This window comes from Artemia sp. Qi Xiang Cuo, chromosome 6 (genome assembly GCF_049724085.1).
Source record: "Artemia sp. Qi Xiang Cuo chromosome 6, ASM4972408v1, whole genome shotgun sequence".
Lineage (NCBI taxonomy): Eukaryota > Metazoa > Arthropoda > Branchiopoda > Anostraca > Artemiidae > Artemia > Artemia sp. Qi Xiang Cuo.
Window position 1 is genome coordinate 30,714,344 of NC_142799.1, and position 17,836 is coordinate 30,732,179.

The 17,836-nt window shown below is 35.9% G+C and overlaps 1 protein-coding gene across 2 annotated transcripts in view; it reads left to right on the plus strand.

The window, feature by feature from the left end:
• The first annotated feature begins 4,064 nt into the window (after positions 1 to 4,064).
• Camta (Calmodulin-binding transcription activator) overlaps positions 4,065 to 17,836 on the plus strand; it is a 151,044-nt gene continuing 137,272 nt past the window's right edge. For both annotated transcript variants that reach the window (XM_089090148.1, XM_089090150.1), the window contains exons 1-2: positions 4,065 to 4,196; positions 8,113 to 8,184. In XM_089090148.1, coding sequence (XP_088946274.1) covers positions 4,077 to 4,196; positions 8,113 to 8,184 — 192 coding nt within the window. In that variant the 5' untranslated portion in view covers positions 4,065 to 4,076. The remainder of the gene's footprint in view (positions 4,197 to 8,112; positions 8,185 to 17,836) is intronic.

Here is a 17,836-nt window from a genome sequence, read left to right on the forward strand (position 1 = left end):
ACACCGCAACGTGGACACGCCGCTGAAACGTGACCAAATTTCTGGCAATTATAGCACTGTTTTGGGAGGTACACAAGTTTTTCAATCGGAAAACATTCAAAATATAATTTTGGATGGCATTTCATAGCCAGATCTAGCTGATAACGGGAGGAAAAGTACAATTTATAGGCTCGACTAGCACCACATTGCTCTTTCCTTTCTCAACCTGAAACGCAGGCTTTCACCGTGTCAGCATCATATGTGATTGGAATTTTTTTGATCACGTCTATAAAAACTGGGGATTTCACCTTAGCTTCTACACTTTGTAATTTCTTGTTGATAGAATAAGTAATGCTGCCTGCCTTGTCCTTCGTTTTAACAACAAACCGCCATTCAGATTGGTTTCTTTTCAGTTCAGCTTCATCGACCAGTAGGTCTTCTCCGCATATGCTCGTAAGAAATTGTTTTCGTTCTTCTGGCGTGTTAGTGGGGGGCGGGTTCTTCAGAACCACGGAATAGGGTAGTGGAGAAAGTCTATTTGGAGCGGGATTAGGTTGGCTTCCGTCACTTGTAGAATTGCCGGGCGGCCATGGGAGTGGAACTTGGTTGTAACGCTCGAGAAAATCCTTGAACTGCCGTCGCATTTAATTCACCGACGATATAGCACATGCGCCTACTTCTGCTCCATTGGTCGGTACTTCTTGGGGATCAAATATAACGAATTTTGGGAGTTTTATCCTTTCTTTAGTGCATCGTGCAAGCAGCTTAATAATATGCACTAAATTATCCTCATCTTGCATGCATTTCGTAAATCGATCATCAGTTTTAGCCTCCTTAGTTAACAGTTCTTTTGCCATTAAAATCGAGTATCTATAAAAAAAAAAAAAAAAAAAAATCCACAGCTCGTTTTAAAAACACTTCCTTCTTTATTCCGACAGCCATTGATCGCGATATATAGTTTGACATGGTATTTAGCATTATAGTCTCTCTCATGCTCGAAACCGGTTTAACCCCAATAAACAAGGGAAGCGTAAGCCCCCGTTCAACCTAATCCCCGCAGTTTAAGGGAGACTTTCCCGCAGGTACAACGGCATTTGCCACAAGTTTACTCAGTGTTTCCACTTCTCCCGATTTTTCGGGAGATCTACCGAATTTCTAATCCATCTCCCGACAAAAACAGAAGATACCGAATCTCCCGAAAATCTCCAGAAAACTTAATCCCCGGAAATAAAAAGTATTCTTTCCCCGTAAAAATAAACGATTTCCGGTAATTCTGTTGACAAACATTCGTGTAACAGGAAGTAACGCATAACATACTAGCTAGCATCTTCATTTATGGAGTTTTCTCTTGTCTAGTGATGCTGAAGACGCTCATTTCAATTAAATTAATACATTACAGGACAGGTTAAAGATAAACAGGCCAGACGCCAGACAGTATTTAGATCTATATAGTATATTCAGTTTTAGTCATAAGAAGAATAATCCAACAGATAGACCAAACATAGGTAAATATTATTTGAAAAGTTATAAAGATTATAAAAAGGCTATAAAGATTATAATAAATTATCTTAAAATAAGATATTATAACATAGGTAATTCATTATTTAAATATTGGGGGGGGGGTACTCTCTTCCTGAAATCCTTGACTATAAAGACCTGATGTTCGTAATTCGTCCAGATTTTCTGCCATCGTCCTGAACTTAGCGGGCTGTCTTGTGGAGCCCGAAAGGGTGAGAAAAGTTGGGGTCGATGATGAAAAATGTCTTAATTAAACAGCTTTAGAGTCTGAATGAAATATAACTGTACTTGGTTTCAAATTAAATACATTTTTAGCTTCTAGCTGCTTCCTTTTGTTATTTTGACAAAATTGATCGACGAATTTTTTTTCCGGAATCGCAGCTGGCTCCTGTAAACCTGCGCTCTGAACTTTTAGAATATGGTACCTTATTTGCAAATCACTCGAACACCTTCAAAAACTTAATACAAAATAAAAGAATTCTTACTGAAAATTTTACCGAATCCTGAGGGCCATCTCCCGATTTTCTCCCGAATCCTGGGAACCATCTCCCGATTTTCTCCCGAAAATCGTCAAGATTTCACAGATTGTTTGAAAAGAAAAGTGGAAACACTGAGTTTACTGCCCCTCTTCTGCTTGTCAATTATGGTTACGTAAAAAACGGCTTGATACACTATAGATAGATAGATAGATAGATATTTATTGCAATAAAAGCCACTTTGGGACATGGCAAAAAAAGGAAAATCACACAAAATAATAGCACATGATTATAACACTCATAGCAAAGTATGGTAGCCTACATAACAATAACAACGCAAAATTACAAAACATTACAAAAACATAATAAAGCACACAATACCATTAAACTAACATAAATAGATAGATGTGTTACATCTATCAAGGGCCATGACTACAAAAATAACAAACAAGAAAACAACTTACACACATACAACAATACTTTCCACACTCACCCCACCCCCTTTACAAAAATCTATCTCTACGTGACATACCCAATTTTATATATTTTGCTATCATTCTTATTGTCCCATTATTTTTTTATCCAGTTACTGAAACCAACCACTCACTTGTCCCCACATTGTCAAAAAACAATTCATTCCTTAAATCCTGTAATTCGGGACAAAGGGCCATGAAGTGAAGCAGATCCTCACCATTTTCTCCGCACATAGGGCATGAGTAAGGACCCTCCTTTACCCTTACCCTCCCTAAATATTTCCTCCTTTCTCCAAGTGCTAGAAAATTAAATATATATCAGAAATTAGGTCAGTAGATCAGTAGACACATATGTAGGTCAATAAAAATATATGGGGATTATACGTCACTAAGCCCTATTGGGAAATATTGTTTTCTTCACTACAGCTTACTAGGGGTATGTTTGGATTTAGGTGAAAGAAGGAAATTTTTGGTATAGTTTTTTTTGCCCTATGTGTGGATGTGTGAATGAGAACTTATTTCATATTGTTTCCGAGTATGAAGAGCTATCTGAGTTACGGAATGAATGTTTTGGACGAGTTTTTGAGAGTGAATGCTGGTTAATTGAGCAGATGGCTGAGAGGAACGCATGTGCTATTAAACAGTTGTGTAAGTTTCTTCGTTTAGGGATTAAACATAGAGAATCATGTTTGAGGGGATAGCTTGTTGCAGGTTTTTAGGATTTGAATTTTATTATGATTGGTGTTTGTTGGTTCAAATGCTGAACCTTGGTGTGTTTCTTTTTTTCATTTTTATTATCTAAAGTTACATTTTGTTCCTGAGCTTTGTTTTTTGACTGTATTCTGTGTTGCAATGGCCCACAGGTATTTTGCAATAAATCTTATCTTATCTTACTGAATTATTAATGTCCATACAATATCCAATTTTGATGTTGATACTTTGAACTCTGAAAACCAACTGGGAGGTACTTGAAGAGTAAGATGTTCCCAACCTATAAAATGAAGGGCTTATCAAATGTAGCGTTGTCTTTTAGCTTTTGGCAGCATACTCGTGTGAAGAATAAGCTGCCTTTTGTGGAGAAAAGGCAGTGTTTTCTTGAAAGTACTTGAAATTCGTAAAACATGAAAAGTCAAAGAAGAACATGTACTGAACCAGCCATTAATAAGCACATAAGGTGATATTGAATGAGTGTATACCTCTTTAGCTGAAAGTTTTACAAATGCCGGGTTAGGAATGGTAAGTTTTATTGAATCAAACTCAAAATTAAACAAGACAACGTGAACAACCTTTGAAATGAACTTCAATCTAGGGTAAATCTTTAAGCTTGTTTGTGTGTTTTTTTGTTGTTTTTTTTTTGTATTGAATACTGAATACTGAAAAATACTAGGTCTGACCATTCCCTGTTAATATAGTTTAAAGTAAATACTATTAACATTTTTAATTATGAGTATTCAAGGGGGTCTTTTTTTAAATTTTGTTGCAAAAATTTCGAGTTTTAGTTTTAATCATATATAACACCTGGAATTCACGTAGTGACGTCGCTTTGTCGTTTTGCTGGACAGAGTATACCTTATTCTGTCAAAATTCAGCTTATCATCACATCTTATCTTTTAGGCCAAAAAGTGGTTCAATGCATCTTTATTCAAGGAAGAAAGTTCGATATAGGAGAGATGGTTACTGTTGGAAAAAGCGGAAGGATGGGAAAACGACTCGGGAAGATCATATGAAACTGAAAGTTCAAGGCACTGAGGTAATTTGGACGTAATCATGTAGAAAACGCGAAAGTTAGAATCAGGGTCACATTCCCATAACCGATTCGTTTTCTACAAAAACTATCAAATCCTTATCTACCTCTTCCAGGTTTCTGTGTGTACTTACTCTAAAATACAAAAGAGCTGATCTTAATTTGGTAGAATGTATTTTATTTTTGCTGCTACACTCTTTGGTAATCCAGCTTGGACCTGTTGGAAAGCCAGACATCCTTGAATAGCGAATCTCAACAAAAGACTTGATCAAAGCTGTAACTTCATGGGAGGTCCTGAAGAGGGAAATAAGTGCTTGATTCACTGCGTTGACCTTTACCGGCCTAGGGCTGTGATGTTTTGCTAATGGTAGTTGTAGCATCTTTAAGCTTTATTGTTGTACTCCACCGGCAGTATGGGGTGAATGCTTTTGAACGGTTTTTTTTCTACTAATTCGGTGGCTTTTCATCTTCTTAATTAGTTTCTTAAATGTATTCTTATTAATTCATTTTAAATTCTCAAATTGAGAATCTTGGCTCCGAGCAAAATTACATGACAAATCCAAAAACTTACGAAGCTGTTACGAAGCTTTTGAATGTGTAAACATAGTCTATAAATAAGTAGAAAAACCGTTAGATTTTAAATTAAATTCAATTAGTCAATGCGCAGATCATTGTTTAAGAAACTGACCTGTTTTTTATTTTGACTACGGTATAGTATGGCGCTGGATAATAATGGTAGTCTAGATTATTTACGCTTTAAATTTATTATTGACGATCAAAAATATACAATACACAGCTGGAGAGTGGATGTTTAGAAGATGGATTTCCACCCCCGTCGTGTATTGGTTTAAAAGGTTCACCCTTGGAAAGACATGACATTTTGGGCTAACTTTTTATGTTTTGATGCTTTAACCTCCTACCCTCCCAAATAAACCCTTTGACGACCTCTTTCAGTTTCCAGTATGTGTATCTATTGTCCCACAACCTGAAGCAGTACTCTGAATATTAACTGATAAAGGCCATCTAACTTATGCCTTCATGTGTCTGAAATAGTTGTCAGAAAGGAAACTCACTATTGTCAGTGATAAAGGTCTTCTAACCTCTCTCACAACCCGAAGCAGTACTCTGAATATTAAGTGATAAAGACCTTCTAACATATGGCTTAATGTTTCTGAAATAGTTGTCAGAAAGAAAGCTATTGTCAGTGATGAAGGTCTTATAACCTCTACCTGTCAGGGATAACGTGTATGGTAACATCTGGTTTTAAACATCCTTTGGAAAATGGTGAGACAACTTTTTATGTCGGCTCCTAAATAAAATAAATTTTTTCAATAAGATAAGTTGATTATTTAATTAACAGTGGAAATAGTAACAACTACTGAAACGTTGAGATTGTCTTTAAGCCTGAATAATTCAACTGATTCAGTCCCTTCAAGATTTGCGGCATTCGTAAATAAGCGTTCACGCAATTGGATCCCTAAATTGCTTACCCACTCACAATGTTACTTCAACGCAGTGCAAACGAACTCCCATAAGACCTAATTAGCATTGACTCTCTAACAAGACCATGTTTGCATGCAAGTTTCTAACGTTTTTTTTTTAGGTTGGATGGCGTTGTCGGCATTTGTGTCTTTAACCTGGACCTTCTCAGTTCGTTGATAGAGAGAGTGGAATGTTTCTTTGCATAGTTTCGTCCAATGTTTTTCTTAATCAATTGTTTTTATGATTTTTAGTTTTGTTTTCAATCAATTTTTTTCTAAAGTTATCAAATAAACATCCTTGTCACCGAGAAAGCCTGCTCGACACAATAAACAACTTGCTGTAAAAAAAAAAAAAAAAAAAAAAACAGATTTATAAAATAATACCATGTGTTGGCTACATAATGGAAAATCTTTCTATCATTTTTATATTTTAAAGAATTATATGTAAGAAAAATTGCTGATGCCATTAAAATTGCGTTTTAAAACAAGGCTGTGTAACGGTTGTATTTCAAAACAGGGAAAAAAAAAGGATAAAAGATACTTCAAATTGCATCCCAAAATTTGCTGATTTTTTGAGGATTTTGAAGATTTTCGAAGTCTCATAGATTTCGCTTACTATTATTGCTTTACATTGTTTTATTTAAGGAAGAACTCATTAAAAAAAAGTACTAATTACAATAATAATGGCTACAGTCTCCTAGAAAGGCTTCTTGGCCTGTTACCAGTCAATTTAATAATCTATTCGGCCCAACCAAATGAAATGGAAGTTAGAGTCAGCCTTAGATATAATTTAAGTTAAAGCAAAAAGCGTTGTCAACTGCCAGATTTTTGATGTGCTCGTAGTTACGGAAAAAAAAAACAAGAGGAAAGAAAGTTAGCTTTACTTTAGGGCTTCTTTTTTCTACTTAATTATATTTTCCCTCTTATTATTTTCCTTTTACCTTTGTTCTCGTGAAAAAGATTTAGGTTAAATATCCATAGGTGTAAAAAAAGGAAAAGGAAGTAGCACTTGAAAAATAGAAAAAGAAAGGTTCAATCTTAGGGCTTCTTATCTGTATTTAATTGTATTTTATTTGATGTTCTATTGTTGTTACTTTTGGTTTGTCAAACGTATTTATTTTCAATTCTTTATCACAGTATTATTCATTCAAATTACATTTAGATATTTTCCTTTTGATGCCTGGAATTTTACATAAAATTTTATCTTTAAGCTTTCGATAGTCTACGTTGTAATACTAGTGCCCTCAATTTAACAAAATTTAAGGTTAAGTTTAAACCCAAGTTAGCAACCATTTAATTTAAAGTCAACAATTCTGTCACAAGTGATTTAAAGTTTTCAGTTAGATTTTCTGTTTTTATTCCCCATTGCAAACTCTGAGATCCATAATTAAGCTTGGGGATACAAAATTGGAAAGTAGGTTCGGTCTTTGAGGGATGTGAACTGATTTGGAACGTTACTCGAATTTACGGAAAGGTTTATCTGAATATAAAATGAAGCCTTTTGTTGTATTTTCAACCTTTTTACTCCATTTAGATTGAAGTATATCCTTTCTTTTTGGACAATTGTTCAACTTTTTACTAAATTGCAAGATTTCAGTTTGCAGGCAGATCTTCGCCTAGAGATTTACATTTTAAAGGAATTGTCATAAAAAAAAAAAAACACAGTCTTTTTCAGTATAGTTCACATTACTATAGTATACCTGCACAAGGCAGGAGACCCTCGAGGGTGCCAATTCATAAAAATGTAGGGGGAGGTAAGGTTTTTTTCAGTTTCAAAATAATTAAAATACAGAAAATCTATTTCAAATGCTAGGAGGGTAATTTCCCTTACCTGCCCTCCACACTTCCCAAGGGGTGACCGTATGAGCCCTCCTCAAAGATTGGTTTAAATTCCCCTCCAAAGAAATTTGGAAATTTGCAACCTAAACTCAGCGCAGGGAATATGCTACAGCAGGTCAGATTTGGGTTGAGAATTGTCAAACTCCTCGGGAGTCGCACTTACAAATACATTTTCAGGCTAGGAAGGTTTTAAATACATCATTTCACGAAACCTGGTAGGTATATAACCTGGTAGGTTAGTATGTATTCCATGATTTGAAAGCATCCCATTCTTCCCCGATAAAGGGGCTGTTTTGCAAAGATTTCCTGTAACTCATTGAATAATTGGGTAGGTTGAGTATAGGGAGATGGTTACTCACAATCCCAACCATGCCCTTAAATCAAATCGTTGTCTTGTTTAAACAAACCTTTTGACGGAAAATTTCTTTTGAACTACTCTGGAGAAATATATTTATGCGTGCTAAAACAGTGTCTTAAAAAACTGTTGGTAGAGGTGAAATGCGTCTCTCTAAAAGACCGAGATGGAGGAATTGTTGCATTCGGATAGTATCATACTTGTTAGCTATTTCGTATTTTTATGGCTATTCTCATTTATTTTTCAGTGCATATATGGATGCTACGTGCACTCGGCTATTTTGCCAACTTTTCATCGGCGGTGCTATTGGCTACTTCAGGTTAGTAACTAATCACCCGATGCGTTTTTTTCTAAAGTAAGTTCAGGAGTTTGCCAATTATGGTTTCTCCATTTACCTGTATACTTAACATTTCGTATTTATTTTTTATGTATATTTAGCTACAGTTATTGTGTATATTTCTATGTGAAAGAATAAGTAAACTTGTTTAAACACTTTAAGGTGTTCTTGAATACTGACTAAATGGCGTTTTTATTTGCCATTTTGTAGATTATCTTTTTGTAGATTAATTCTATAATCCCGAAAGTATTGAATTGTACGAAAAGTGTAGGAAAAGAGTTAAAATCCTGCTAATTTGTAGAATCGGTATCACCTCTAAGGCCTCATCAAACAGTTCGTGGTAACGAGCTGTAAGTAAGGAGCAACCCGGCTCAATAGTAACCGAAACTCTAAAAACCGGAATTTTGATACCCATAGATACATCAATAGAATCAGTTTTTATGCTGATTTCAAATATATAATATATTTCATTGTGTTTAGTTTTAACCATCAAAAGTTACGCGCCTGAGAACATTTACCTTATTTTCGAAAAAAGGGGGAAACACCCCCAAAAAATCCTATAACTTTAATGAAAATCATACCATCGGATTCAGCGTATTAGAAAACCCTACTGCGGAAGTTTCAAGCTCCTATCTGCAAAAATGTGGAATTGTGTATTTTTTGTCAGAAGAAAAATCACGGATGCGTGTTTATTTGTTTTTTTTTTTGTTTTTTGTTTTTTTATATTTCCCCAGGGGTGATCATACCGATCCAGTAGTCCTAGAATATCAAAAGAGGGCTCATTTGAACGGAAATTAAAAGTTCTAGTGCCCTTTTTAAGTGACCAAAAAAATTGGAGGGCAACTTGGCCCCCTCCCACGCTCATTTCTTTCCCAAAGTATCCCAATCAAAATTTTGAGATAGCCATTTTGTTCAGCATAGTCAAAAATCTAATAACTATGTCTTTGAGGATGACTTAACCCCCCACAGTGCCGGAGGGAAGGGCTGGAAGCTATGAACTTTGCCCATTGTTTACATATAGTATTGGTATAAAGACGTTTCAGGAGAGATTTTTTTCTGATGGGGGGGGGGTTGTGGGAGGAGGGGGTTGGAGGGGAGGATCGTTCCATGGAGGATTTTTCCTTGGGGGAAGTGACATTTCTATGAAGGGGGTGCCGGATTTCCAAGAATTATTTAAAAAACGATCAGAAATTAAATAAAAAAACTAGTTTTTTTTCAACTGAAAGTAAGGAGCAACATTTAAACTTAAAACAAACAGAAATTATTACGTATATGAGGGGGTTTGCCCCTAGTCAATGCCTCGCCCTTGTTGCTAAAGTTTTTTTGTAGTTTCATCAGAGCTATTTATTCTAATTAACGGCCTTTGTGATTAAGGGGTCATTCTTAAAGAATTGGAACAAAATTTGAAGTTTAGCGTAAAGAGCGAGGTATTGACTAGTGGGTGAACCCCCTAATATACGTAATAAAACATATACGAATATAGAAGTTCGTTACGTAAGTTAATTCGTAAGTTAAAGTTATGCTAAAATAATTTGGCGAAAGTGGTGAGGTTTCCTAGGCTTGGTGTTTTGAAAACTTCTTCTTTTATACAGTAGATACTATATTATTTTGAAGTTTCATTCTAATATATTCTAAATTTGATTAAATTTTACTTCATTTTAATGTATAATGCGGAAGGACTTAGAGTTTTTCGATTCGTGTTTTGTTTTTTCCTGGAAGTTTTCTTTGAAAGCGAGCATTTTATATTAAATTACTTAATTCTTTTTTATTGGTTATTATTGGTTCCCAGGTGTTTCAGTTCTTAGGCTGTTACGTTATAAAATCGCAAAAAAAGGAAAAAAAGATTACAAGTTATTATAGGAGAAATTTCGTTGGGTTTTTATGCTGATATTAACAACTAAATTGGCTTCCAATTTGGTGGGATGACTGAAAATTGGTAAACAGATTTGCAAAAGGTAAATAATATTGAATAACGTTTAAATATTTTGAAATAGCTGTACAATTTTTTTTTTAACTATGAAGAGTGAGAAAGAATTTGTAGATTGCAAGAATGGAGGTACTTTTCCCATCATATGGGCCTTTACAAGGAACCAGTCACGAAAAACCCGTTTTTGACGGGTTAATTCAAGAGACAGCTATAGAGTAATGCAATTCATAGCGTGGTTTTCATTGCATATACGATATTTAAACTGTTGTTTTATGGGGTTTAGGGGGGGAAGGTACCTAGGTTAGGTTGCGTATTTAATATATGCAATGCTTTCGCACCAATAAAAGAGATTTTCTTTGAAAGGATTCCAATCACCCGAATCTATTTCTGGAAAGTTACAGAAACCTTTAGAAACTTTACAATAAACACATGGAATGAAAGTTAAATAGGAGTGGGAAGTTGACTCATTTATCATTTATTTTTTTGTGACAATTTCTCCCAGCTTATATGATACTAGGGATAGCTGATATGATGAATGCATTTAAACTATGTGAATGATTAAATCTGAAAATGATTCAGAACGAATCGTAATTATTAGAACTAGTGGGGATTAAGACTTAAATTAAACTTTTACATCTAGTATGAACAGCCGATAAACGAAAGGTTAAGATTTGAAATTTCTCCTGCAATTAGGATGATAAAAAAAAATCTCTAAACTCTGAAGCTTGCAACCATCTAAATATAATTCCCATTCACACACTTGTTCGCTATTACAGCATATTTAAAAGTTGCGTCCAGTCTTTTGCCATGGCTAGGGATGGCTTCGAGTCTAGGGAGTTCTAGCAACGTTCGAATTCTGGTTACTAGATATTTAGAAAATGTGTTGAAATAAGAAATCTAACTTGAATCGTGTTAGTAATTTGGTAGCAAAGAAAAAACAAATAATAACTAGCAATAATGTAGCTCGGTTAGCAATTGCAAAGATTCCCGCTTCTCTAATTTCTGCGTTTGCATTCGTCTGTCGCAATACATTTTGGTCAAAACTATTTTCTAGATTTTGCAAAAAAAAACCTTTTAATTCTCAAAAATTAAGAACGGTTTCTTTCTTATATTTTACTTTATAGAAGACGATAAAAATTTATTAAACGTTAAAAATGGAAATAATTCAGCTTAAACACATGGTTTTCCTTAGCATCCAACACCACAGACGCCTCACATCCTTCCTAAACAGTTGAAAATTTGCGTCTATGATCCCAGAGACAGTTGCTCGACATCAAAATTACTTTGAAAAAGAAGAAAGCTGAAACTGCTCGCTTGTTCCTAAACTTGTTATCCTGATTCCTAGGAGCGTGCTTGAAGACTATTACGGAATGTCTGTCTCCTATTTGTGAGAAATAAAGAACAGAAAAACAATTATACTGTAAATTGGTGTACCGTATCCTTGGCGTTAAGTAAAAACTGGCTTCATATATCCTATGCTATCTTGATTTTAATGATAGGGTATAGGTTGATACGCAAGAAGGAGGGTGTTCTCCCCATTACAAATTTCTAAGTAACATTAAAAACGTCTTTAATGCACAAAAGCTGGGATATTTGGATCTGGAGCATTAATTAACAGATATTATACATATGCATATGTGCAAAATTGTGTTAGGTGGGAAAAGGCCGGCAAATTCGTCCAAGGAAGCTCCATTTCCCCTCAGGCGTAGATACGGTATTTGGTTTGACCTTTGCAAAAATTAGTCGCCGTTAGGTCTTTTACTATGAACCTCTGTGAAGTGCTACGAATTTCTTCACGACATAGGGCATTTATGGCGCTGCTATAGAACTGGGATTGCTTTTGGTGCAGGTTAGATAGCTGGTGAAACGTTTACGTTGTAATTTGTTTTCTTTTGGTTGTCCTCTATTTTGGTGGCAGGCATTTACCCCCCCCCCCCGGCGAATAACACCCCCCGGAAAATACCCTCCCTGAAAATACCCCCTCCCCCGGAAAATACCCCCGCGGAAAATACCCCCCGAGGAAAAAGTAAATGTTTTTACTTTTATAACCTTAATAAATCCAATAATATTAACATTGTGATTACTAAATATCAGTATATGTATATTAAACTGACAATGCACATTCATTTGTATTTTTTTAGTAAAATGCAAATTTTGTTCTGGCCTTGGGAAGGCATAGGGGTTTTGAGCCTAACTTATGATAATCTCTGCTCTTTTTTAGTTTGACTCGGTTAATTATTGTAATTTCTGTTAGTTTTGGGTTTCATTTATTTATCGATACTAACTTGTGGTAGTTTCACGCTTGGTAGATTATTTTATTTTAGTTTTGTTCATTTTTGGTTTAATGGAGTTCTTTACTCTTCTTTGAATAACTTATTTTGTGGAATTTTTTTTTAATTAATTTCTGTTCGTTTTATATTGACATAGTCTTTTCAGGGAAAAAGAAAATAATACTTTAAATCTTTTCGTTTTTAAGACTTTATAGTTTGGCCCGCTATTTGTATGACGGAGAAAAATTTTCAGCAATTTTTAACAACATACACCCTTTTAAAAATCTGGACACAAATAGTACTGTTTAATTTAGTTTCATAACTCCTCTAGTTGACCTGTAATGGAAAACTTGATACCATTCGTAAAAAAGTCTGTTTACTTTCTTTGATAGCTTGGATACACTTCCGCTATTTGGATTTGGTTGAATTTTAAGAGCAGAAGTGGCCCCGAACGTTTGAACATAATACCCTCAGTCGTTCTTGGGATACTGCTGAGATGCCTTATGGGAATTAGCATTATCACAGTGCATTTTAATTTAATCTTAAGTCAAAATTTAGTTTTTAAACATATAAAAATTGGATTTGAGGAAGACTAAAATCTATTCTATAAATCATATAAAACAACTTTCTATATAAACCTTATATGTCCCCAGGGCGTAACTTACAACCCTTACACTGAGGGCTCTGATGGGGCTATCATCCTAAATGCCCTAATTTCTAGAATGTTCAACTACGTTGAACACCATGGATATCTCATAATTTTGATTGGATGTGCTTTGGGAAATGGTGGGCGTGAGAGAGGCGTTAGTCGCTATAAAAACACTGTGAACTATTAAAAAAGGCATTAGCCCTTTCAATTTCCAGTTGAATGAGCCCTTTTGAAGTTTCTACGACAACGCTTTCAATAAAAACTTTATATTCCCCCAGGGCATAACTTACAACCCCTGCCCTTAGGGCTGTGGGGGGAGGGCTTGTCATCCTTAAAGATCTAATTTCCAAAACTTTTAAATACATTGAATAAAATGGCTATCTAAAAATTTTTATTGGATGTGTTTTGGGAAAAGGTGGGCGAGAGAGGGGGGTTAGTTGCCCTCAAATCACTTTTGACTATTAAAAATGGTACTAGTCCTTTGAAAAATGGTCAAATCGAATGAGTCCTTTTTCAAGTTTCTACGACACAGATTTTAATAAAAACCTTATATGCCCCCAGGGCATAACTTATAATCCTTGCCCTGAGGGTTGTGGGTGAGTGTCCTCCTAAAAAGTATGTTTTCTATCTGGAAATCAACTACCCTGAACAAAATGGTTATTTCTAAATTTTTATTAAATGTGTTTGGGGGAATAATGGGTGTGGGGGGGGGGGCTAGTTGCCCTCCAATTACTTACGAACATTAAAAAGGGCACTAGCCCTTTGAATTTCCAGTCGAATGAGCTTTTATTGAAGTTTCTACGACAACGCGTTCTATAAAGACCCTATATGCCCCTAGGGCATAACTTAAAGACCATGCCCTGAGGGATCTGCGGGAATGTACTCCTCCAAAACATATTGTCGATCTTGTAGTCTACTACACTGAACAAAATAGCTATCTCACAATGTTTATTTGATGTGTTTGGGAGGATGAAGGGCGTTAGGGGGGGGGGCTAGTTGCACTCCAATCACTTTCAACTATTAAAAAGGGCACTCGACCTTTGAATTTCCATTCGGATGAGCCTGTTTTTAAGTTTCTACGACAACGCCTTCTATAAAAAACCTTATGTGCCCCCAGGGCATAACTTAAAACCTTTGCCCTGAGGGTTGTGGGGGAGTTTCCTCCTCAAAAACATATCTTCTACCTGGAAATTAACTACGCTGAACAAAATGGCTTTCTCAAAATTTTGATGGGATGTGTGTGGAGGAATTATGGGCGTGGGGGAGGGGCTAGTTGCCCTCCAATCACTTTCGACTATTAAAAAGGGTACAAGCGCTTTGAATTTCCAATTGAATGAGCCTGTTTTGAAGTATCTACGACAACGCCTTCTATAAAAACCTTATATGCCCCCAGGGCGTAGCTTAAAACCTTTTCCCTGAAGGTTGCGGGGGAGTGTCCTCCTCAAAAACATATTTTCTATCTAGAAATCAACTACGCTGAACAAAATGGCTATCTCAAAATTTTGATTGCATGTATTTGGAGGAATGACGGGCGGAGGGAGGGAGCTAGTTCCCCTCCAATCACTTTCGACTATTAAAAAGGGCACTAGCCCTTTGAATTTTCAATCGAATGATCCTGTATTGAAGTTTCTACGACAACGTCTTCTGTAAAAACCTTACATGCCCCTAGGGCATAACTTAAAACCCCTGCCCTGAGGGTTGTGGGGGAGTGTCCTCCTCAAAAACATATTTTCTATCGGGAAACCAAGTACGCTGAACAAAATGGCTATCTCAAAATTTTGATTGGATGTGTTTGGGGGAATAACGGGCGTGGAGGTGGCTAGTTGCCCTCTAATCACTTTCGACTATTAGAAAAGGGTACTAGCCCTTTGAATTTTCAATCGAATGAGCCTTTCTTGAAGTTTCTACGACAACGCCTTCTATAAAAACCTTATATACCCCCAGGGCATAACTTAAAACCCTTGCCCCGAGACTTGTAGGGAAGTGTCCTCCTCAAAAACATATTTTGTATCTGGAAATCAACTACGCTGGACAAAATGGATATCTCGAAATTTTGATTGTATGTATTTGGAGGAACGATGGGCGCGGGGGGGGGGGGCTAGTTGCCCTCCAATCACTTTCAACTATTAAAATGGGTACTATCCCTTTGAATTTTCAATCGAATGAGCCTTTTTTGAAGTTTCTACGACAACGCCTTCTATAAAAACCGTATATGCCCCCAGGGCATAACTTAAAACCCTTGCCCCGAGGGTTGCGGGGGAGTGTCCTCCTCAAAAAGATATCTTCCATCTGAAAATCAACTGCGCTGAACAAAACGGCTATCTTAAAATTTTTATTGTATGTATTTGGGAGAACGATGGGCGTGGGGGGGGGCTAGTTGCTCTCCAATCACTTTTGACTGTTAAAATGGGAATCAGGCCTTTGAATCTTCAATCGAATGAGCTTTTTTTGAAGTTTCTACGAAAACGGCTTCTATAAAAACCTTTACTTGCCCCCAGGGCATAACTTACAACCATTGCCCTGAGGGTTGTGGGGGAGTGTCCTCCTCAAAAAGATATTTTCTATCTGGAAATCAACTACGCTGAACAAAATGGCTATTTAAAAATTTTGATTGGGTGTATTTGGGAGAATGATGGGCTTGGGGGGGCTAGTTGCCCTCCAATCATTTTCGACTATTAAAAAGGGACTATCCCTTTGAATTTTGAATCGAATGAGCCTTTTTTGAAGTTTCTACGACAACGCCTTCTATAAAAACCTTATATGCCCCCAGGGCATAACTTAAAACCCTTGCCCCGAGGGTTATGGGGGAGTGTCCTCCACAAAAAGATATTTTCTATCTGGAAATCAACTACGCTGAACAAAATGGCTATCTCAAAATTTTGATTGGATGTATTTGGGAGAATGATGGGCCTGGGGGGGCTAGTTGCCCTCCAATCACTTTCGACTATTCAAAAGGGCGCTAGCCCTTTGAATTTCCAATCGAATGAGCCTTTTTTGAAGTTTTTACGACAAATCCTTCGATACGAAGTGCCCGGGTGGAGAAAAAAAAAACACATTGTGCCCACATCGTTCTTTACTTAGGCAGCGCTAGCGCACTGCCTATGATAGTTGATTGTGGTTACTTCTCTTGTTGCTATTTCAGGTTTACTAAAGAATGTAATTCAATTGACTTCTGAACGGCCATTTTGATCAAAATTTAAAATTCATCAGAAAGCAAAGCGAGGAAAAAATCATTAAAATAATCAAATGAAAACAATATTAGAATTGACGTTATCTTATAAATAATGTTATATGTCACAAAAGAAAGCGTTTTAATATATTCCTCCATATTATTCTCCCTCCTTCATCACATTATCATTAATCACAAAATACAAAAAGAAAGATTGATTTCTTATGCCTTAAACGTTCAACTTGTCTCTGCTATCATAAACTAATTAGAAAAGTTGTTTAACACCGAGGACGCTAAGGAAAGTGAGACGAGTGTTTTTTTTTTCAAACTATGCCGTAGAACCTTTCACACTAGCATAACTTAAGCCGGAGGAAGTCATGTGGAGTAAATTTGTCCGTAAGGTAGGCAGTGACAACTAGATTCGAGCTCTTCATCGAATTTTACGCTGCTTAAGGTTATGTTACATAGCGAATATAGTAGCAATGAAATGGAGTTTCTGCATGATATATCAATACATTTTGAAAATAAACTAATGAGCTTTTCCCATGGAGTGTTTCACGCTTGATTAGAGCTTGAATCTCCATTCCACGTTTTTAGTTTTTGAATAGTTTGCTCATGATCAGTGTGATGATTTTTACGTTACCTCAGTGCGAAAGGACCTGTTTAAGTGTGAAAGGTTGTGCTTAACATAACGTAACCTAACTATTTAGCGTAGAAAATTGTGTACGTATTTTGAAAGCCGCTACCAGTAAATGTAGTAAATGTAAGTAAATGTAGTCAAAAAGAAGATGAAGGTAATGCCTATTATCTAGTGACCAAACTTTCTAGTTCTATGTTTTGTGAAGGTTTTCTTCAATGTAGTTGCTTCTTTTTGTGTAATTTGAGATTTATTGCCGTTCCCTTAGATGAGAATTAAATCCAGAAATTCTGATAAAGGTTAAATTTCTTGACTGATCTTGAGAAATGGAGTGTAATGGAAGTTCAAAGATATATTGTTTTTGTATTTTATCAGCAAAATAAAGTCTATTGTTGGATAAAGAACCTTTATCTGATAAATTGTGCAGACGTCCGTACATTTGACAGCGAACTTTTAAAGCCAGTGAATAGGAAAATTGAGAGGAATTGAAGAATTGTTTTTTTTCTGTTTTTTTGTTTTATAACTGAAGCAGCTGTTGAGGAAAAGTTGCTCTTCTTTCTCTTTTCTAGCATTTCCGATTGCTTTGCTCGAGCAATTGCTCGCTGAGAAATGGTTGATTTGTTTCCGGAAATCCCGATTGCTGAGTATTGCATTTCTTTTTGTTTGTTGTGGCTATCGCACTGGTAACAACAGATAGACAGATATAGTGACTGAACAGGAAACCTGGCACGGTATTCTATATCTACAGTAAATAAGAACTCGAACAACACAAAAAGAAAATTAACCTAGGAAAATATAGCTGGCTCTCGATAACTCGATAATTTGATTCTCTCAATAATTTGATTTTTTGCGGTTCCTTGAAAAAAACTTCATAAATTGAAAAAGAAACACTTCGATAACTTGAATTTGTAACGAGGGCATCTTGCTTGGCCATAACCTATGAAAATATATAAGCTATACTGGATAACATTGATAAAAGTGA